This window comes from Ascaphus truei, chromosome 3 (assembly GCF_040206685.1).
Source record: "Ascaphus truei isolate aAscTru1 chromosome 3, aAscTru1.hap1, whole genome shotgun sequence".
Classification (NCBI taxonomy): Eukaryota; Metazoa; Chordata; class Amphibia; order Anura; family Ascaphidae; genus Ascaphus; species Ascaphus truei.
Window position 1 is genome coordinate 320,425,668 of NC_134485.1, and position 23,372 is coordinate 320,449,039.

The following is a 23,372-nucleotide window of genomic DNA, read 5'->3' on the forward strand; positions in this document are numbered from 1 at the left end:
TCTAAAAACTGTGACTATCATCTGTAGCATGTAAATTGGGATTGGATATGTTATATGGCACATAACAGATTCTATTATTCTAGTGCATTGTCCTACGCACAGTTTGCCTGATATCTGATATGAAAGTGTTCCTATTTAATAAAGTAATTATTTCCACAACACCTATTTTGTATACATAATTAACTGCATTTAGTCATAGAATGTTCTTTAACTCTTCAAAAAGGGTTTGTTTCATACAGACTCAACCCACTAATAAATACTCCAAGTCATTAATTTTATAACTGACTAGCATTTGTCCATTCGTATAATATATGTCTGTAATGTATACATTCTTACATTAAAGGCTTTGCTTAGTGTATAATTCTGATATAGTTGGTCACATAACGCAGGCTCTGGTAGGAAATTACTTTTAATATATTTTGTGGTTTCTATTATTCTTAGGTGAAAAATGTCTACTTCACAAGTTTTGTTGACTTTCTGGATTCGGTCGGAATTTCATCTTGTGATGGACTTCCTAAGGTACAGTAATGTTAAGGATTAACAGTTTAAATGATTTTTTTTATTTTTTTTTTAAAGCACCCTTATGTCAATTGTTTGCCTCACTATTCTTATTGTCCCCAGCACAGTTCAAACTAGCCGTGGCTACATCAAATAGAATAGTATGACTTACCCTAGTGTTTGGTACTAAAATATGTGTTTTTCCCTTTATACAATCAATGACATTATTATACTATAATCAGGTCTCTGATATGGACAAATTGCTATCATTATGTTGGATATTTGCTCTTTTGAAAGGAGGATTTTACTTGTAAAACAACTAATGTTATGTCACTCTTACCTTGAAAAGCTGCCGTTCAAGCTGCCGTTTGGGAAAAAATATATATATGTTTAAATTCAAAATGTGCATCAATACAATCTGCACACTGACAAGTGATTAGCTAAGATGCAGATTGATCCGTTCTCCTGTAATAGATTGCTTGCTCAGGGTTATTTAATTCAGTTCTTGCATAGCATTTTGGGAAATGTAGTTCCTGGAATATGATTGACTGGGCAGTTACTAGATACAATTGGTTCACTGCTAGAGAGAGGGCGAGGCTCAAGAGCCAGAGCTTATCAGAAGGGGAAGGAGCTGTCACTTTGGAAATGCTTCCTACATTAGAAACATTAAACATTTCTTTAAAACATTTTCTTTTTTTTTTAATTTAAATGCTACAAGTATTTTCTCACAGTACAGAAGTGATTTATTTAAAAAAAAAAAAACACACATGTAGGATATTGCTTGAACTGTTGCTTTATAGCCCTTTCCTTGTCTTAAGTGGAAGTCCCCCCCCTGTTTTTTTTTAAAGTACTAGTTGTAGTTTTTCACTTCTGTTCATTTCAGTCCACTATTTATGGATTTATTTCTATTTTTATGAAGTTGAATTATCTTTATGCTGTTAGTGTGCAAGGGGTATATCGTCTACTCTCCGTAGTACATAGACTAAATGTGTGCACATTGTGTTTTTATGTTTATGTCCTGCTTTAGTGTATTACAACATGTATACCAAACAGCATGGTACAGAAAAACAAATCAGTGGTTTTAATGAGGCACTCCCCCTTCACACTTTATTCCACTTTTCTTTATGAAAGTGATGTTGGTCCTCTGAAACGTTTTTCCTGTACCATACTGCCAAATATTCATATAATAATGCTCTAAGCAATACTCTAAGCAACCACGATGAACAAAACTCAATATGTATGCATTGGCTTTTTTATTATTATTGTTTGAGGCTAAATATCTTAAAGCAGCAATCACGCCTCTCTTTCCCCCCACCCCCTCTACCCCCCCTCCTCCACCTCCTCAATTATATTACATAATCTGAACTGCAGGGTCTGTGCTATTATGAGCTCCAGGGCCTCATGTTCCTGGAAAATGTACCATTTCTTTTTTTTTAGTTGATGGTATTCTTCCAGTGTTTTCAAAGGTGGGCGCCTAGGTCAAATCAATAGTAAGCCACAAGGTGTAAACCCCCCACCACCTTCCCCTATAGAATGTTATGGCTTCCTGATTTGGCCGCCTCTTTGATTTCTCAAAAGCAAGCAAAAACACCAGCAACTAGAAAGGTGAGTACAGGCATACCCCGCATTAACGTACGCAATGGGACCAGAGCATGTATGTAAAGCGAAAATGTACTTAAAGTGAAGCACTACTTATCCCCACTTATCGATGCATGTACTGCACTGCAATCATCCTATACATGCATAACTGATGTAAATAAGGCATTTGTAACAGGCTCTATAGTCTCCCCGCTTGCGCACAGCTTCGGTACAGGTAGGGAGCCGGTATTGCTGTTCAGGACGTGCTGACAGGCGCATGCGTGAATTGCCGTTTGCCTATTGGGCGACATGTACTTACTCGCGAGTGTACTTAAAGTGAGTGTCCTTAAAGCAGGGTATGCCTGTATCTCTGAAACCAGGGGGCGTGAGGGTTGCCTATAGCTAAAATAGCATTGTTCAGCTCTGGAGCAACCCCTGGTTCAAATTCTAAAAAAGAAAAATAGATGATATTGCTGCTTTAAGTACATACTCTGTATTCCTGTATTCGTTTCCTTGGTCTATCTGTGCTTTGCATCAGTATGCTTTACATGATCAGGGATTCAAATGTCACCTTTAGTCAGTGTCATGAACAGTGTTTGCTAATCTAGCCTGAACCTAATGTGGCAACAAGAAAGCCTTCATTATCTATAAAGCTGTGATGCCTAGCAATTCTATATTAATACTGTTAAGAAAAAGCCTTGCTGATCACAAATAACCACATATTAAAAGTTTAGTTATAGTTGAAAGTGGCATTTGGGCTGTGCAGGCTTATCTGGTAACCGGTAATGTATCTAGAACACAATGAGATTTATTTTGCTATTAAAGCCTAGAAACCTACATGGGTTTAACTGATATAATATTGGTATCTCTTTCCCCTGACCATGTCCTCTTCTTTAAAACATTTGATTTTTATAATGATTATCCTACTCTCCAGTGTGTCTCCGGACTCTGGTAAGACCTCAATTTCAACTTCCTACGCAATATTTGAAACTCTTATCTCCTGAGCATTGGAGACCAAATAGAGATATCTTTAAGTAAAAAATAAAATGCAAAAAAAAAATGGCGATCAGGACTAACTCCTGCTTTTAATTGCCATTGGGGGAGTGTGTGTGTGTGTGTGTGTGTGTGTGTGTGTGTGTGTGTGTGTGTGTGTGTGTGTGTGTGTGTGTGTGTGTGTGTGTGTGTGTGTGTGTGTGTGTATATATATAAAATGTATTTTATTTTTTGTGTCAAATAACTCCATTTACAATCCATCTTTCTAGATTTTTTCTTTAAACTATGCAAATAAATAAAAACTGCTATAGTATTCTCTACAGCGAAGGATACATTGGATTTACTCTACATAGTTTCATATAGGGAAAAAAATGAAGATACAATTGTACAAAGAACTGGCACCCACAAGCTTTTTCAGTATACTAAATTGTTATTGTCTGCAGATTTTGACATCAGTGATCCTATTCTTTATACCAGCGGTGCGCAAACTGGGGGCGCGGTATTTTTTTGGAGGGGCGTGGGCGGTTGCAGAGGTCCCGCAATCTTCCCCAAGGCATTTAAATTAAATGCCGGGGGTCCGCGTGAGGCCTCTGCAACCTCTACTTACCGGGATTCAGCCGGCTTCAGGATGCGTGACCATGGCATTTGATGCTGCGGGGCTATGTGACGTCACGGTTGCCCAGGTAACGTGATGTCAAATGACGCTGCGGGTCACACGACCGACGCCGTGCGAGGTAAGGAGGGAGTCGGCCAACGGATGAGTTAGGGTAGGGGGGGGGGTGCGCGCTGCAAAAAAGTTTGTGCGCTCCTGCTTTATACTATTTTTTCAAGTTACATTGTATATGTTGTATATTTTGATTTGAAAGGCAGCTTGCATAGCTATTCCAACTTAAAATCTCTTGGTGTGCCAATTAATCCTATTACAAATGTTATCATTTTAGGTGGAAGAGATCTCAAAACAGTATGAAGAACTGTATAATAAAAATAAGGATTTGGATGCAAGGTTGTTTTTGGATCATGATGAAACTCTGAAAGCTGATGTCCGAGACAGGTAAATATTTGCATGGGGTTTTATTTGTGTATAAATGCTACACCTCCTGTACGATATTGGAAGATTACGAGATAAAAATGGAATTGAACAGAGCACAGCAGCAGGAATAAGCAGCTAGACCGGACACCCCGTGTGGGCTGCAAAACGCGGTCTGGCTGCTTATTTCTGCTGCTGTGCTCTGTTCACTTCCATTTTTGTCTCATACCTCGCTGCTTCCAGATGAACGCTCAGTTCCCTGTGAATTTACCTGTGAGTTCATATCTTTTTCTCCTTTTGACACAATAGCCTGTTGCCTGCACTATAGCGTACTCTGCGCTTGCCCATTATCAAAGGAGGGGGGGGGGCCTAACCTTTTTCGGGGGCGTCTTTATCTGGCGTCCACCCTTTGGGTTTATTGTCCCTATTCCCACAGTAGGCAGTGCACCTGAGTATCACGCTGTGCTTATTGGCTTTATGTGGCTGCATATACAGACTTTTTGGAGATTTACATTGCTCACCACTTAATTATGGGATATTTAGGATTGATATATTCTTTCAGACATCTGAGACATATGTTATTACATATAAGTCTAATTGGACTCTCTTTTTCAAGTATTACTCTGATGCACTAATCTGTGGATTCACTTCCACTTTGTTTCTAGCTTCTATTGGAAGATTACATTTTAATATTGTAATGATGAATATTTAAGTCACTATTGGAATATGGACTTTTTTCATCAGGCAGTATTTGCCATAAGTAGCATTGCTTGCTTAATGCCACAAGTGTACGGCTTTACTCACATTGAACTCCCTTTTTCAGGTTGTTCATGATCTTTAATGCTGGGGAGAAAATGTTGCATTATAATATGGACTTCATTGTAAATTGCTTTCTTTTGGCACTATTTATGCAATCAGAAGGGGCAAATTGCCAGTGTTTGTCCCAGTCCTAAGTGCTGTGTGTATTTTTTGCACTAAAGAAGATACTAATGACGGCTTTTTGTTTGCATTTTGCAATTGCACTAAAACTAACAAGCAGACGTATTTTGATTGTTTCTGCATCTTTTCACTGATCCTGTGAGCTTTGTAACAGTTAACATGTATTTACCCCATTTCTCCAGCATGGAACTGGAGAGAACACCTCGCAAACATGATACTGAAGAAGTTACCCTAGTAACGCCGCAGACGCCAGTGAGGTGAGAACATTTATAACGGTTACCGGCACTTGCTTCACTGAGAAGTAAAACAAATCGAATAAGCTATTCTTAAAGGGCAGTCCCAAAAAGGACCATACAATACTTGGATAAGAACAGTGATATGTGTAATAATAAATATTTGTCAAGCGCCGTGCACATTATTGGAGCTATATAAATGAAAAATATACACGCATTGCTTAAAACTGGTTACTTTTTTTTGTTTGTTTTGAAAGAAGTCCGACTTGCAACTATTTTTTAATCGTTTTTTAAAGTCTGGAAATGCTTTAGTTGCACTTAGATTGGGATTGTGTTTGATTAATTTATAATTAAGGAGTACCAAAAAGATTGACAGATTTATTCACACCTCCCAAACAAACTCAAAATACATCGAGAGCAAAGTCTCCATCTTTGCTGATGATACTAAATTGTGTAAGATAGTAGAATCAGAGCAGGGTGTAATTTCTCTCCAGAAGGACTTGGGGAGACTGGAAACGTGGGCAGGTAAATGGCAGATGAAGTTTAATACAGATAAATTAAAGGTTATACATTTGGGATGCAAGAATAAAATGGCGACTTACAAATTAAATGGAGAAAGATTTAGGAATGCTTGAAGACAGCAGGCTTAGCAATAGTGTCCAAGTCATGCAGTAGCTGCAAAGGAAAACAAGATCTTATCTTGCATTAAGCAGGCAATGGATGGAAGGGAAGTAAACATAATTATGCCCCATTACAAAGCATTAGTAAGACCACACCTTGAATATAGAGTACAATTTTGGGCACCACTCCTTAGAAAAGACATTATGGAACTAGAGCGAGTGCAGAGAAGAGCCACCAAATTAATGAAGAGGATGGACAATCTAACTTATGAGGAGAGGCCAGCTAAATTAGATTTATTTACATTAGAATAGAGGCGTCTAAGAGGGGATATAACTATATACAAATATATTCGGAGACAATACAAGGAGCTTTCAAAAGAACTATTCATCCCACGGGCAGTACAAAGGACTAGAGGCCATCCCTTAAGGTTGGAGGAAAGGCGATTTCACCAGCAACAAAGGAAAGGGTTCTTTACAGTAAGGGCAGTTAAAATATGGAATTCATTACCCATGGAGGCTGTGATGGCAGATACAATACATTTGTTCAAAAAAGTTTTGGACATCTTTTTAGAAAGGAAAGGTATACACAGGGATATATCAAATAAGTAAACATGGGAACGATGTTGATCGAGGGATTCATCCGATTGCCAATTCTTGGAGTCGGGAAGGAATTTATTTTCCACCTTATGAGATATCATTGGATGATATGACACTGGGCTTTTTTGTTTGCCTTCCTCTGGATCAATAAGTAAGTATAGATAGATATAAGTATAGATATAGGATAAAGTATCTGTGGTCTAGATTTAGCCCTAGGTTGAACTTGATGGACGTATGTCTTTTTTCAACCTCATCTACTATGTAACTATGTAACATGGGGCAGGAAATGAGAGAGAGAGGGAGGCAATAACCCAATTAATCATTGGAGAGGAACAGTAGAACAATTGTAATGTCACTTCCTAGAGAGAGCCATCTCTCCTTTTGACCTTGCCCAGGTCTCTATCTCCCAGTGCCTGCCCTCAAGCACCAAAAAACAGTACAATGTATGCACAAAAACCTTTACACTGCTGCAAATAACTTTAAAATACTTACATTTGTTATTTCTCTATTGTTTCATCAATCATCTACTTCAGTGGGATTTGTCTGGTGACAGGCAGTTATTATATTGCACCCCGAGCAAAGTACTGTAGTTTCATACGTAATGAACGTCACACTGATTTTAAAGGTGGTCCTACATCTGCAAGTAACATTCGGTATAAGCATAGACGCCTTTACACTATATAGAACATGGGTGATGGCTCAGTAGTACACAAGCATGCAGTGACAATGAACACAAAAACTCACTGCATGCACTGCTGGCAGATGTTCGTCTGCCATCATTTCACTACGTGCTTGTTTTCTAATAAACCTGCAGTGTAACTCCTGGATTGAAATAGATAATGCTGCAGTCCAAGTGACATGGTTTAAAAAAATAAAAATAGGTTTCAAGCAGGAGGTCTTCAGAGCTGAACTGTGTTGATTTCAGCTTTGGGGGCTATTTTCCAAGATGCTTGTAGCAGCTGCAGCGGGAGCTGGATCGTGGAAAAAAAATAGCCGCTGTCCCTGAACCTGGTGTCGCAGCGGCACCTCCATGTGGGGTGGGGGGAGGGGGTGGAGGGGTGGTTATGTGTGCGTGTGTGGTCTGCAGGGCCCCCTCAGCAGGCCGAGTCTCAAAGTGAAGGTGAGGAGCAGCTGCCAAATTATGTGGGCTATTACATTGCTGGAGTACAAGTTATTATATGAAAGGTGCTGGAGTATACGAAGGGTGCAGTAGTTTACTGGGGGTGTATATGAGCGGCGTGAGGGGGGTATTATACCAGGGGCGTGCGGGGGGGAAGAGATGATGGGGCGTTCGGGAGGGAAAGAGATGATGGGGCGTGGGGGGGAACAGATGATGGGGCGTGAGGGGGGTATTATACCAGGGGCGTGCGGGGGGGAAGAGATGATGGGGCGTTCGGGGGGAAGAGATGATGGGGCGTGCGGGGGGAAGAAATGATGGGGCGTGCGGGGGGGAACAGATGATGAGGCGTGGGGGGGAAGAGATGATGGGGCGTGCGGGGGGAAGAGATGATGGGGCGTGCGGGGGGAAGAGATGATGGGGCGTGCGGGGGGAACAAATGATGGGGCGTGCAGGGGGAACAGATGATGGGGCGTGCGGGGGGGAAGAGATGATGGGGCGTGCGGGGGGAACAGATGATGGGGCGTGCGGGGGGAACAGATGATGGGGCGTACGGGGGAGTAGAGATGATGGGGCGTGCGGGGGGGAAGAGATGATGGGGCGTGCGGGGGGAACAGATGATGGGGCGTGCGGGAGGAACAGATGATGGGGCGTGTGGGGGGAACAGATGATGGGGCGTGCTGGGGGAAGAGATGATGGGGCGTACGGGGGGGTAGAGATGATGGGGCGTGCGGGGGGGAAGAGATGATGGGGCGTGCGGGGGGAACAGAAGATCGGGCGTGCAGGGGAACAGCTGATCGGGCGTTGCAGGGGAACAGATGATCGGGCGTGCGGGGGGAACAGAGGATGGGGCGTGCGGGGGGAGCAGATGATCGGGCGTGCGGGGGGAACAGATGATCGGGCGTGCGGGACTATATAAGAGGGGTGTGGGGTTATAATTTGCATGTATACCCATTTTCCCCTCTGAAATGGTGGGAGCATGTGAATCAGGCCGGCATTATAACAGGCCATTACACTGCTTATGTGAGGTCTAGATACCTACACCTGGATGGTGAATTACTAGATCTGTATCTCCATGAAAAGGCCTCATAATCGTATCCCTTTTCCCCCTAACTTTAAACCGAAATCCAGAGAACAGGTTTATTTTATTTATCCTATATTGGTTTCAGTGAGATTCACATTTTCCTCATACTTCCCATCATAAAGAAATGTGCATTCTTTAGCCCTCATAAAACAGATGAATGAAAAAGCGATTTCTTTCTCTGCAAATTGACGTTATTGCCAGAGATTATCCTCCTTCGTTGTGTGCACAGATGTTATCCAGTCTGCACAGGGGATGGAATATCTGCTAGGTGTGTATGTGTATGTGTGTCTGTTTGGGGGGGGGGGGGGGGGAGAATCTCAAGCATGCTCTCCAAGGAGTGCAGGAGAAGCTGGTGGAAGCCGTTGGTGATTCTGCTTCCAACCATCTTACAGAAGGTACCTGTGTTAAAGTTTGCCCCAAAATAAAAAAAACGGGAGCCAAGCTCAGACCGTGTTATAAGCGGATCCGCGTTGTAATGGGGTTGAGCTGTACTATGCAAGGCATTGTGGAGCGCGACTTCAGGGAGCAGAGTTATGATTGACAGCTGAGCTACAAGCACGGTCTTTCCTTCACAATTCCAGATCGTCTTGCTGGGCAGTTGCAGGCACCTTTTAGGACGACTGTTTAGACACCAAGTTGTGATTTTCGGGATTTGTTAAGCCCTGTCTGTCTTGTGTGGTGCCTGAAAGTGTTTTAAGACCTCAAAGAATACAACATAAGTTGTCGTCTTTCAAAGTCACCACAAAGAAAAGTATGACTTCACTGGTGAATCACAAATGAAAATGATCTTAAATCTAAACTATTTAAGCAAAAACAAACTGAAGATGCAGCTACTTAGACTCAAAGCTGGCATGCTATGAAGTTATCCGTGCACACACGCACTGAAAGAAAGCAAGGCTGTGGTGGGGGGGAAGGCTGTGTGAGTGCACAAATAAATTCTCTGGTGAGCTGTAGATGCCCCAGTCCGACACTGGCGAAGGGAAACAGGCATTGAATGCTTTATATTTCATTGCATTTGCCAGATGACCTTTTGTGACATTTCTAAGACTTGATGGGATGTTCAATGTAAAAGTGGCAAATATGTTATGAATATGTGCTCTGAGCAATCAAAAGTTTGTATTATTTCTGGAGAAGGTTAAAGCAGTGCATTGCGATATCCATCATCACATACTTATCAGATATACGGTGGATTAGTGCTGGGAAAATAATTTCTCAATAAAGCAGAACAAAATGAAGTAACTTTACCTACTGGTTCATGTTGTGCTGATCTATTTGTAACTTCATTTTTCAAAATCTTCCTCCTCCCCCCACCCCGCCGGTGTTATCATAATAAACAGGTTCAAACTTAACAAGAAAAAAAATAAAGATTTAAAAAAATAAAGTTACAAATAGTTTGGTACAACATGAACCAGCAGGTAAAGTTATTTCAATGGCATAAACTGTTATCATGTCAATCTTTGTGGTCTTAATGTGTGTAGATGGAAGTGGACATTTTAATCCCCAGAGAGGCACATATTTAGAAACTGATATCTCTAGAATTCAACTACAGAATTTCAAGAGTTGGATTGTTAAAAACATAATAAAGGAGTCATTTATTTTTTATTGTGAGCAGAGCGTATTGCTGCTTGAAATTTTTTTAAAGTCGAAGTTAACACGAGAAAATTTGAAGATGATCTGCATTATATATACTACTTCCTTAGCACACTGGCATTTTTGAACCACTGTCTGAATTAGGGAAGATAAAGACACTGGAATATATAGTCAAATTAAAATAGGGCAAAAAATCTCCCATCACACGGATTGCGAACAAATCTTCATAATGTGGGAAAACGGTAAATCCAAATGTATAGTACAAAAATTAATTTATTACATTTTGCAAAAGGCATGTAGAGGACCAGATTAAAACACAAGTAAAAATAATCAATCTGGAGCGAGGCAAATGTAAACAACTACTAATAAAATATCATATGTACTTCTGCTAAGGTGATGTGTAGATATAGCACTAGTAAGAGGCAGAAACAGAGGGGCACCCTTGACAACGCTGGTGCGAAACGTACGTCGAGCGTCACTTTTGGTAGCGAAGCTTCCTGCTCTGAGTGTTTGGACAGGTCCACGTGGTTCGAATTTTCAGAAAGCGTGTGACTTGCTGTTCCTTGCTCAGGACTTCTTTCAGCTACATGTGTGATCGGGCCATTACGGCCTGTAAGAGATGTGTGCAGAGGTATGCAAATGGAGACCGTTTTAGGGTGAAACTAATATAAGGCTTTATTACCAGTCCTTTAACAATGTAAACACAAAACATAAAAGAAAAACCTGCTCTACTTTGGAGAATAACTAGACAGTACTATATATGCCCTAACTAACTGGGTGGGTAGCTAGGCTGATTACCACCCCAAACAAGTATATAACACCTCAAGTCATAAATCGCATACTACACGGGGGGGGGGGGCGGGGGGGGGATTAGGTTTCAGTCACAGATAACATTCTTATAAGCACTGTTTTTAAGTTAAACCTTGCTTCATTCAATGTACCATCGCCGGAAGAAGAGATCAGAGATCTCGAAAGCTCGCACATATAAAAGCATTTCGTTAGCCACAGAACGGTATCGTCTGTTCGTTTATTTGTGAATATATATATATATATATATATATATATATATATATATATATATACACACACATATATATTAAGAAAAGAAAAAAGCGCAATCCTATATAGCTGTTAAAAACAAGGGAAATGTAATAAAGGCAAAAAAAAGCTTGGTTGCTGGACAAACAGATATACAAATACAGATAAAGCATAAATAACAATGGGTCAATACAAATGGATTGAATGAATGGAGGAAAAATAAATGTCCAAAAGCTGTGTATAAAAAAAATGTCCAATTTAGCTATTGTGAGGGAGTAGCACTTGTGAATAATGAAGCACTCAATTGCACGATATTGATTGTAAATAGAGCAATAAATGGGGAGTGGAGTGACTCTGATGTAGATCAAGAATGGATGTGTGATAGCAGTGGCAGGCTGTTAGTTTTTTCTGTATATTGCATCCAAGGGGTAAAGGCAGAGGGGGGTAAGGGAACGGTCTCACCAGATGAGTGTGTATCGACAAATCACCCAAAAAGTGGTCGACAAATCACCCAAAAATCTACTCGCCGAACCAAAAAATCTACTCGCCGCCCCGCTCCCAGGGTGACAGAGAGAGGATGGGTGAGAGTTTCTGTCACTGACTGACAGGGTGGCTGGGTGTCTATTCAATATATTCACTCATACACACACTCACTCACAGACACACACTCTCACAGACACACACTCTCACAGACTCACACTCTCACAGACTCACACACACACTCTCAGACACACACACACTCACTTAGACACACACACACTCAGACACACACACTCACTTAGACACATACACTCTCGCAGACGCACACTCTCGCAGACGCACACTCTCGCAGACGCACACTCTCGCAGACGCACACTCTCGCAGACGCACACTCGCAGACACTCTCGCAGACACTCTCGCAGACACTACATGTGACTGGGGGGGGTAATTCTGGTGTCCTACACATACACATACACACATTACATGATGCAGCTTGGGATGTGAGTGACGAGGGGGAGGGGTTGGAGAGAGTGAGGAAAGGCCGGCGATCCGAACAGGTGGCTCCCCGCATCCCCCTGCACCCACCGCCCGCCCCGGGCGCCAGCCGCGATCATGCACCCCCACTGCCCCGCACTTTAGGGTAAGGCCTCTCTGTTCTACTAGGTCAGGATCCTTGTGTGCTATGGCACTCTCTGTGTCCAGGTATAGAGGTCTTGTCCCCTTGTCTTGCTGTCAGCATACAGTCCTGTGTGCAGCAAGAGTTTTTTTCCACAGGTCAGCACAGTTGTGGGCTAAGGAAATCTCTGGTCAGTCCTCCTTATCCTTATGTCCGCCCAATTGTGAGCTAAGGAATCTTTCTCCTGTGTCTCACATGAGGCTTTCTACAGAGCTCTCATTAGTCCAGGTGGAGACTAGTTAATTGAGTGGCTGCAATTAACTATCTCTTTGCTGGATTCTCACAGCTCTGAGGCTGCTTTATTTAAATAGGGATACATCCTTGTTACATGGCCATATACTTTTTTTGTGCTCTCCTTGATTATTTGGCTTTGGGACTCAAGATATTTTGGAAACTTCGTTGATATTTTTCTCTCCTTGCCTGCATATCTCATCTGTAATTATGTGGAGATACAGTAGAGTTGAATTCCATACCCAGTTTCAATCTATGAGCCATTTGCATAGTATCTATAAAATCCGGCTCCCTACTATTGTTGTTCTATGTTCTGATTAATGCTGTTTTTGGCATGCTGATTTACTCTTTAGACTTGCTTCAGTTGGAAACTCTGTTAGATCTACACATCACCTCAGCAGAGATTCGCGTGATATTTTATTAGCAGTTGTTTACATTTGCCTCATTCCAGACTGTGATTGTTTTTACTTGTTTTTAATCTGGTCCTCTAGAAGCTATTTGTGATATTTAATAAATTATTTTTTTATACTGTGCATTGGGATTTACCAGTCGTTTGCCCACATTATGAAGATTTCTCCCCTATCCTTAGAGTTTTTTTGCCTTATCATATTATCTTTGTGTTTCACTAAAGCAGCCCCTACCTATTTGTCCTTGTGTATTAGGTCTATTTATTTAAACTTAATCTACTTTTTTATACACACACACTTTTTTTTTTTTGTGTTTTTCAATAGTGATGATAATTTGGGGGGTTCTGACAGAGAGTATATTTTAACTAGAGATAGGTGTACTGGTCTGAAACTCGCTCCCAGATTTTTCTGGATTTGTTAAACCAAATCCGCTATTAAATCCATTATGCCCTTTTTTTTTTTTTTCCATCACCGAAAATTCGTCTTGCGGATTCAAGGTTTATAACATATCCGCGGAATGGATTAACCAGTTTAACATATTTTCGGAATGGATTCACAATCCGTGATAAGATTTTTAAGAATCCAAACTCTGATTCAGTAAGAGGAGGGCTTCCAATTTAGTAGTTTCTCTCTCTATCTATCCTCAAACCTTCCTCCAAATAAAATGGGGAAGAGACGCCTGTGATGAAAAAGAAGCACAGGTGAGGTATACTAATGTCTATGTAAAGTTTATTTAAATGAGTCACATCCCACTCTTCCTAAAAGACAGTCCATAAGAACTATACTGAGTTGACAAACATAAGCACCTATGGTGTCATGACTGGACTGGTGTCAAACCCAACAGGATTAGAACCCATGACCTCTGCTACTCTAGGCATCATCTCTAGTAGTGTGAGCTAAAGCAACTGATGGTTAGTACTACTGTTACAGGTTTGAGGGGCTATATACACAACTGGAGACACTACTAAATTGGAAGTCCTCTTCCTCCAGAGTTTGGATTCTTAAAAATCCAGCCACGGATTGTAATCCGTAGCTCAGATTTTTAGTGATGGCAAAAACATGCGTCGGATTCAAATTTGAAGAAAGAAATTTACTCATCTAATTTTTTGAGTGCCAGAGGGGCTGCGAGGCCAGAGTGCCAGGGACCCTCTGGCACTCTGATCATGTGACCTCTCCGTCACTGATTCTGAAGGGGAGGCGTCATCCCCCTTCCGTTCCTGATCATGCAGATCACAGATCTCCCCTTGCAAAACGAGCAGGATTTTTGAACATAGCTACATCGTCACCTGGCCCCTGGAGTGCCATGACACAGTTGCGTCCTGGGGTGCCCGATGGGTTAAAGACAAGCTTTCGAGAGGAATGTGCTCTCCATCGGGTTTTAACCCGACCTGAGAAACAGTGCATTGCTCTTGAATCAGCGTGTCTTTAACATATTATGGCAGTTCCAGTAGAATAAGTATCCTCTCTCCACAGGAAGCGATTGAAATAAACAGGGTCATCTTTGTATATTAATCCAGCGTTTCAGTAGTTATGTGGTCAGTGCTTCTGCGATACTACATGTTTTTCTGTATGTAAAAATAAACCTATTCCAACCACATACACCGTATTCGAGTGCTCATATATTCATATCACCTCTTTGCACATAAGATCACACTTCTCACCCACAAGTATCTAAACTAACATTTTGCGTGGAATAAAGTTTAACTAGTCTGACCTTGTTTTAAACATATTAACATCATTAGGTTAATTTGGTCCTGAATTGGACAGTGTCCTGAATGCTTTTCGTAGCAAATGTTGTTGCCTTTGTGTGCGTTTGTGTGTGTTTTATAAGGTCTAACATAGGATATGTTTAATATGAGGTACCCAAGTGTAGTATCTCAAATAGGATTTTACCTGTTTGCTGCACAAAAAGAGAAGATTACGTTAGTTTAGTGTTTATTTGTAGGTAAATGTTGTATGCATCTATATACAGTATATCCATATCTATAAAAAATAGATATCACCATTGTCAATAAAACAAGTTCACCATCAACAATAATAAAAAATAGAAATAACATGGTACGAAAAATAAGCTGCTATTCTCTGTGGGCCTTCAACACTTTTGTGATCTCTACTAATTTGCATATAATCACCAGGGTGCTACTGGTCTTCTGGGATCGCGACCACATGATCACCTGGGTAGCCATCATGTGGTCTTGACATGTCTCTTGATAATGCAAATAGTTTAGAAGGTTCTTCCTCAGTTTAGATCATATAGATCCTAGAAATATAGCAAAGATGCCATGGTCTCTAGAAGTCACACGTGCCGTTGGCGTGCCTGTTCTTATGAACTTCATAAGGGCATTGTAAAGGTTAACGTAGATTTATAAAGTATGTGGCACTTGTTATATAGTAAAAACGGGCCTTGTTCCAAGGGATCTATCAGAACCATGGGGATTGTTTATCCATCCTAAAAGTTGTACAATTATAAGAAGTCTTCCTATGTAATTGTATATGTTTAATACTTTGTTTAGGATCAACTTATTCGTAAATATCTGTTTTTCGACGACAAAAATGTAAATGAACTCACTTGCTGTTTATATTACTTTGAATAATGCTCTGTTGCCCTTATTCAACGTGCTGTGAAGCCGCTTTCCTGAGCAGTACAAGGCATCGGTTCCGTTCAAACGAACGAGACTACAATCTTCTCGAGTACAGGAAACCTGCTACACAACATATATTGCATATTACTGTATACACCAAGAGAGAAAACATCAGTGTGCCAGACATATTGTTAATTAATAGTGGGGAGACCTATTTATTCATTTGGAATATCTTTCTTTTGGTACGTGTACTGTATAATAATGTGTATATGTTGTTCAAAAAGTAACAGAATATTTCGATGACTTTGCAATTTGTAATAATAAAATGCTTCATGTGAAGTTTACAATCTTCACCTAGTGGTGTCTGAATGAAGTTCACAATACCCGATGGTAGATACCATAAACTTTCAGTGTATGGGTGACTGAATCTGTCTATGAAAGCTATTTTCATATATACGGTTTTTGTTTGTTTTTTTGCCTGCTTTTAACTTTCTAGATATATTTTTTGCTATTGCTTTAAATTTGTTATTGATACATTTCAAGAAAACATTTCCAAATATTTTGCTTTTTTTTTAACAGAGCTGCAATGAACACCATTCACCAGCTAATGGTTACCTTAAACTCGGCAAGTGACGAGCCCTCTGACATCCTCATCTCATACTTTAATGTAAGTGAGCAGTCATACCTTAGGATTACATAATATAATTTATTTTTGCATAAACACTGGTTATATTTAGAATATTGTGTGGGTGTAATTAGAAATGAATACACACCCAAAGAGTTTGTTGCAGCAACCCCTACATACTGTAGGATGTGTGCAGTTGTAGTGGTAGTACTTTGGTGACCCTATGCAGGATAATTTTTTTAGGACTATCTCTCGCCTGTCACCTTTATGTGCATGAATCAACTATTTTTTCTATCGCTGCAAGTATACCAAAGGTGGAAAAGGCACTTTTTTAAAAAAAGTTGCAGATGCGCAGAACAAATGTAAAATAATGGTAGTCGTGTTTGTTTAGTAGTTGTGGTTTACTGCCCTTCTGCTGTATATTTATCTCACCCAGTGCCCTTTCCTAGTTGACCCGTTGTGGACACAACTTGTCTAAGCATGCTACGGTCCCCTGTGTGCTACTGCAAACAGACAGGAGGAGGAGGGGTTGTCTGTGTGCAGAGAGAAGCTCCTCCCCCGCAGCAAGCCGCAGCACAGAGAAGCAGCAGCACGGAGCTTGAATTTCTTGGCCGCCCGCGCACAGCATCTCCCCGCCCCCAGGTTACGCCGCCTGCGCCCCGCCTAAATAAGTTTGCGCACCGCTGCCCTAGTCTCAGACAGATAGGAGAAATGGAACTGCTCATAGGAATAATTGCACACGGTTCAAGCTGACAGTTCTTTGTAAGGAATGTACTGCCGAGGTTGTACAAAGTACCTGCTTTAACTATGCTGCCTAAACCCTGTATAACCTGATGGATACTGACCCTGGTTGTGGGAGTATCAGAATCTAGTCACTAGGTAGATGTACAGTATAGTGCTCTTAGGTCTGGTGGTTCTCAAAAAGGTGCACAGTTGGAGCAAGGTGAGGATCCCTGCTAATTTGCAGAAATCCTTACAATAGACAGGGAGAGGTTAACAGAGCTAATATGCTATGGATTAGTGAGTAGTGAGAGAGCTCTGGGTAGTGGGGGTGGGTAGGGAGATGGGGTTGTATAGCAAGCCCAGATAGTAAATCAGGACGCTAAACGATGTTAACCGCAAAGTTTCCTGAATGTTTAAAATAGTCGGCTATTAATGTACTAGTCGCTGGCTGCTAAATTTATACATATATGAATATATAACCTCAGTGAATAGGCTAGAGCAGTAATCCGGGGGGACGCAGACACATCCGGTTCTGCCTAGAAGCTCCACCCAGTCAGATCGGGCACTGACAGATAAGGTCAGTGCTTGGTGCTCTAAGACAGACAACCGTTTCACACGTCAGTGCTTTCTCAAGGTGACGCCATCTGGATTACTGCTCTAATATTGTATATATTTATTAATAAAGTTATATCTTAATCCCCTCCATCGCAGTTACACCCATATGCTGGATTCACTTAAATGGGTCATTCCATCTTCGTGCAGCATGTGTTCACAGTTGCTGTGTTAAAGTGCTAACGCTGCAATCAGGCAGCACCATCCTTCACCATCACTACATATGAGGCAATACACTATTGAGGTATGAGTGCACGTTTAACAAATGTCTCTCTCCTCTGTTTTTTTCCCTTCTCCCGAAAACAACAAAAATGGCCACTAAATATAAGGGGTCTTAAAAACCTGCAATAATACAGATTTCGTAAGCTAATTTACCTTGATGGTAAGATACGGTCTTTAAATGCCCCCCTAGTTCAGGTTAATTTTCTATGATTATTTCTTCCACTAGAATTTTGTTGTTGGGGTGTTTGGGGATAAAGTGTAATTTATGTGGTTCATAGGTAACATTTTGAAAGTACAAAAAAATCAGTTTGAAGTGTTTGCAAATGGAGTGTTTTCTGTTAAAATAATGATAATTAAAAAATGTTAAAAATACTTTAATTACTTTAGTTCTTCTGAACCAAGTTTGATCTGCAAATGGCTGCTGCATAATAGAAGCATCAAGTTCTACCGGAAGAGATAATGGTTTCCAATTAAATTAAAAAGTGTGATTCTTGGAGACTTCCTGTGAAGTCATCGGGAATGGATACCTAGAGAGGGAGCTCCTGCGACCCTTGCATGTATAATACAAACTAAACAAACTAAAAACTCAGAAAAACGTCCTAAAGGTGTAGGAACGCACCAGGATGTCAGCATAGTCCAGACAACCAACAGCACAGGAGATTAGCCACTTTTTGTGGCGCTCCCAACATGCGGCGAAGCCAAGTGATCAGGCCCAGGCTGAAAAGGAGACGTGCTCTGAAGGCCCGGGAGGGCAGCGAGGGAGATAGCGGTGAAATAACAAGGCCGTACTTGGAGGAATTAATCTCCAGAATGTGTGACAGAATGAGACAAACCTTACAGGCTGACCTCTGATCAGCAATTACAGAATTAAAGGAGGAAATCTCGACCATAGGCCAGCGGACCACAGAGCTGGAATCTAAAATGGAGGATTCCCTCCAAATGCAAGCGGCCACGGATGACGAGATCCTTAAACTAAACTATGAAATTAAACTCCTTAAAGAGACCCAAGAAGATCATGAGAACAGAGAAAGGAGGCAAAATATAAGAATACGAAATATACCAGAGGCCATAACAAATGAGGAATTAAAACCTTACCTGAACAGACTGTTCTCTGTAATCAATCCTGAACTACAGGAGTGAGAATTAGAGATGGATCGGGCTCACAAGGGTCCTGGGGCCGAGAATAGAAGATCCAAAAAGATGTAGAGACGTGATCGTCAGACTGCATCATTTCACCATAAAGGTGGGGGTTCCCATTCAAACTGATGGTGCGTAAAAATGGGAAGCAAACCACACTGCGTTACCCAGAAGAGGGAGAGGGATTCCTACATACCCTCGGGATCTCGCCATTGGAGGGATCCAGCTCGTCGTAGAGGTCCTGGCCGCAGCGGAGCTCCCCTGCAAGCATCTGAGCGATTGGTCTCACTGAACCACGGGGACCCTCGCAAGGACGCTGAGATCAGAGCCCTGTGAGATCGGGAAGTATTCCCCTCTCCCCCCAGCTCCCCTCTCCCCCCCACCTCCCTTCTCCTCCCCCCCTCCCCACACCTCCCCTCTCCCCCCTCCCTTTACCTCTACCCTACCCTCACAGCACTGCGGATAACTACTAGAGACCCTTCAGGCCTGACCCAAAATTTCAATAAAAGATTAAGAATAAGCTCATCTGCCCCCTGTTCGTTGGCGACCTGGTCGGATCGCCCACAAGCCTTGTGGACGATGGCAGCTCAAGAAGATATACTCCGGGGAGAACGCCTGGGACCGGGAGTCGATGGGGGAGGAGGAGCGGAACAACTGCCTGGATTAGGACTGCGGCGGCATCAAAGTACAGGGCGGCGACCTGCCCCCGCATAGCTCGCTCAACTAGCGCCGTGGGGAGTGAGGTCGGGCCTCGGCCCGGGGGGGCAAAATGGCCGGGCCTTGCTGCGCTGGGCCCTAGTCTCCTGCGGTCGGGTGCATGTTGCTCGGATGGTTGGGTGGGGGCTGGTTTGCTCCGACTGCTGAGGAGCCGGAGAATGGCTTAGGGCTGGTTTCCCGGACAAGATGGACACTCTAATGGACTCCCTCGGGGGTACCCAATGTGAGAAGAGGGCCTACGGAGAGGAAAGGCTGGGCGCCCGGGGCCGTCCTACCCCCATTCCACAAGGCGGTGACACGGTCCCTCCAGGTACAGTTGGGATGGGGAAGCCGTCCCCCTCCGCTGGAGCGGGGGTCGAAGCGGGACCCCGGCACCAATCCCAAAACGCTAGCAAGTTAGGGATACGAGGTCTAAGGTGACCTCTCGCCTAACAAACTAACTAATGTAAAACTAAACCCTGCTTAGCTAGATTCTAGCAATAACCCGACATATTCAAAGAGCTAAGGGGGAGGAGCCCCGGGGCCCAAAGCAGTGTTAAGCAGAGTAATGTACACCCGACCTGGCCGCCCAATAATCCTATAAAACTTTAAAACTAAAACGTACAAAACAATAGAAAGGGTTTGCATGGCCCGAGTCGGAAGGGTAGTGCACTGATTTGTGGTTGTTGTGCTGTTTGGCAGATATGTTATTAGGTTGTATTTGTAGCAAGTATAGCTATGTTAACAATTAAGTGAAGTCCATGCTCTATAGTTAAATGTATAGTCTAAGGATAGTTAAAACCACAGTGAACTAAAATGTTCAAGTTTAATACTTTCAAATCTTGACAGTAAAAATAGATTGTATACTGTCCCCTTGCCCGCTCCCCCCTCCCCCTGTCCCCTCCACCCTCCCTCCCTGCTTCCCTTTGTATCCCCCTCTCCCTCTCTCGTGTATTCCCTCCCCACTTCCCCTCCCCCCCATCTCCCCTCGCCCCCTTCCCCTCCTAGACCGGTAATATCCAGCTTTTAAATATGGGCTCCAGAGTGGATCAAGGGCCGCTAATTTTAAAAATAACATTGTATAACTCATTGTACAACTCGTGCTACCTTTGCCTGTTGTGAGAATTTTCTGCCCCCTACACCCACCCACCTACCCCTTCTCTCCCCCCCCCCCCCAATATCCTCCCCCTCTCCATGTAGGAAGGGTCTTACACATAGCAAGGGGACACTGCACCTAGAGGATAAGAGGCAGTGGTACCAATATACTCTTATGTTAATCACAAGACCAAAAGAGGCTACTCGGGACTACTGTGGACCGGAACCGCCTTGTTAGGATTAAGATGCTAATCTCAAGATCCTGAAGTAAGGAACCCAAAGTGTCCCCGAGAGGAACAAGGGTCGCCAACACCATAAAACTCATGTTATCATTGTTTGCTGCAAGACCTCCCTATATTCTCCCGTCCCCCTCCCCTCAGCCCCCCCCTTCTCTCCCCCCTCCCTCATCTCCCCTCCTCTCGCCCCCTCCTCTCCCACCCCCCCCCACATACCTACCCCCACACCACTCCCCCCCCCCCCCAATCAAGAGAGATCTCCCCTTACCATGTGATCGCCCATGGATTGGGGAAATCAAAGATTAGAGAAGACGACAATAAAAGCAGTTGACTCGTCAGAAACAAATGAGCCAAAAATAAAAAGACACACTAAACCTGAAAAGGACACTGTTTAATAAATGAAACAAAAAGTTGTAAGTGATGTTTACAGTTAAACTTTCAATAGAGGCTGCGAGGGTCTTGCATCCTGCTTTCTCTCCTAGATTCCAATCCCCGGGACGGGGGAAGGTCTCCAATGGGCAGGTTGCCCATCACGCCAGTCATTATACTGCCTGGCGATAAAGTTACTGGGTGTTTGTGACGGTGAAGGGGTACCCAGGCCATAAATAAAGGTATTATGGTCGGTTGGGTGCCCCTGAGCTATATTGGGGAATTGTGAGTGTCAGCTCTTCAACCCTATTGTGGTATATAACTGCTTGTATAATAAAGATGTATGTGGTTTTACTGTTCCAGGAGTGCCAAACAGCGGGATGCGCCAGGCGTGAGCGTCAGGGATGATTTTACGGGAAAATGTTGTCCGGGTGTGTTTGGGTAGAAGGGGGCCCATGTTGCGGGTTATCCAAAACATGCACTCAGGAATCCCCCCAGATTCCTGAGGACATGAGGAACACAGACCACCAGATAAAATCCTCCCCTAAAACGCAGTTTGCAGCTCACTGCCAAATTCCCCTGCTTCAGCACAAACCAGAGCAGTACAACCGGGTAGGGAACTGGGTTACATTCTAGGTCCCGGGATATGCCTGAATCCCAGGACCCAGTGAGGGGTTCCATAACTCTCTCACCAGGGATAAGGTGGAGAAAGTTGTACGGGTTAAATTTTAAGTTAAAGCGTAGAGTATCAGCTCTGCAGTCAACTGCTGGCTGCAGTCCTGTGAAGGTGTATAAATTGTCTATATGCGCCCGGCTAGGAAGAAGATGGCCATATCACCGTATTAAGGGTTAATGAATACCCACAACCTACACAGGGCATAAGAGGTTAATGTATATCCCCACACTCTACACAGGGTCCCTAGAATAAAGGGACACTGCCCAAATAATGCCCAGGTAGCCTGAATCCAGTATCTGGGTTCAGCGGGGTTACTCCAGCTCAGGATAACGCTGAGAGTTTATTGGGTTGTAGGGAAAATGGGTACGTCAGGTTACAATAAAACTGGGTAAATTAGGTTTTTGAAGTAATGTCATAGGAAGTCATTTAGTATGGATAAACAATCCATTTGCATAGGAAGCAGGGGGAGCTTCAAAGAGGCAGCAGACACATTTGGGATTCACAAGTACAATGAGTCATAACTTAAGTCCAGGACTTCTAAGGCATCATGTGGAGATGACTCCGGCATGTCTGGGGAGACCCGGATTTAACAAAAGAACCTAGCATTGTAAGGTGTTACTTGGGGAGGAGGAGAGGTGAACATTTTGGCCTGACAGGTGGCTAGGTGTCAGGGGACAGGTAGACATTAGGTCTCCAAGGAAGCAGGCTTGGCTAGGTATGCTAAGCAGCTGCAGTGCCAAGTTCGCACATGCTCTTATCATACCTTGATGCTCAGTGCCAGAATACGAAGAACCTGGCAGAACTCTGCTATAGGTTGGAGTATTGGTTCCCACGCAGTGATTCGCTGCAGACTGTAAATATGGGACTTGTGAGGTTTTAAAAGTCGGGGCAACCAGTGAGGAGTTAGTTCCATCATGTAACAGATTTAATTCCATCTTGTAAGAAGTTCCATCAGATTCATCTGAGCTACAGCGTGCTGCTTCAAAAGTTCGTTAGCACTAAGGATTGGCAAACGAATTCTGCAAGGACAAAACGAAAAGTTTACTTTTGCAGAGATACAGCGGTTGCTGCTAGCGCCCCTAGCCAAGGACTATTACACGCCTCTTTTTGCACATCAACCCTACATCTGGGAATTGATGCCTAGAGACTTGATTTCTGAGGATTTCGTTCGGTGGACATTTTATTTCGTTTTGCCCCATTCCCGTAAGTGTTTATTTGTAATAATTTTGTAATTCAAGCTGTGTGTTCTTTGTGAATAAATACAATTTATTTTATTTCATGCTTTATTCAA

The 23,372-nt window shown here is 42.7% G+C and overlaps 1 protein-coding gene across 2 annotated transcripts in view; it reads left to right on the top strand.

The window, feature by feature from the left end:
- RB1 (RB transcriptional corepressor 1) overlaps positions 1 to 23,372 on the top strand; it is a 276,260-nt gene that overhangs the window by 70,826 nt on the left and 182,062 nt on the right. For both annotated transcript variants that reach the window (XM_075591161.1, XM_075591160.1), the window contains exons 9-12: positions 442 to 519; positions 4,011 to 4,120; positions 5,218 to 5,292; positions 16,270 to 16,357. In XM_075591161.1, coding sequence (XP_075447276.1) covers positions 442 to 519; positions 4,011 to 4,120; positions 5,218 to 5,292; positions 16,270 to 16,357 — 351 coding nt within the window. The remainder of the gene's footprint in view (positions 1 to 441; positions 520 to 4,010; positions 4,121 to 5,217; positions 5,293 to 16,269; positions 16,358 to 23,372) is intronic.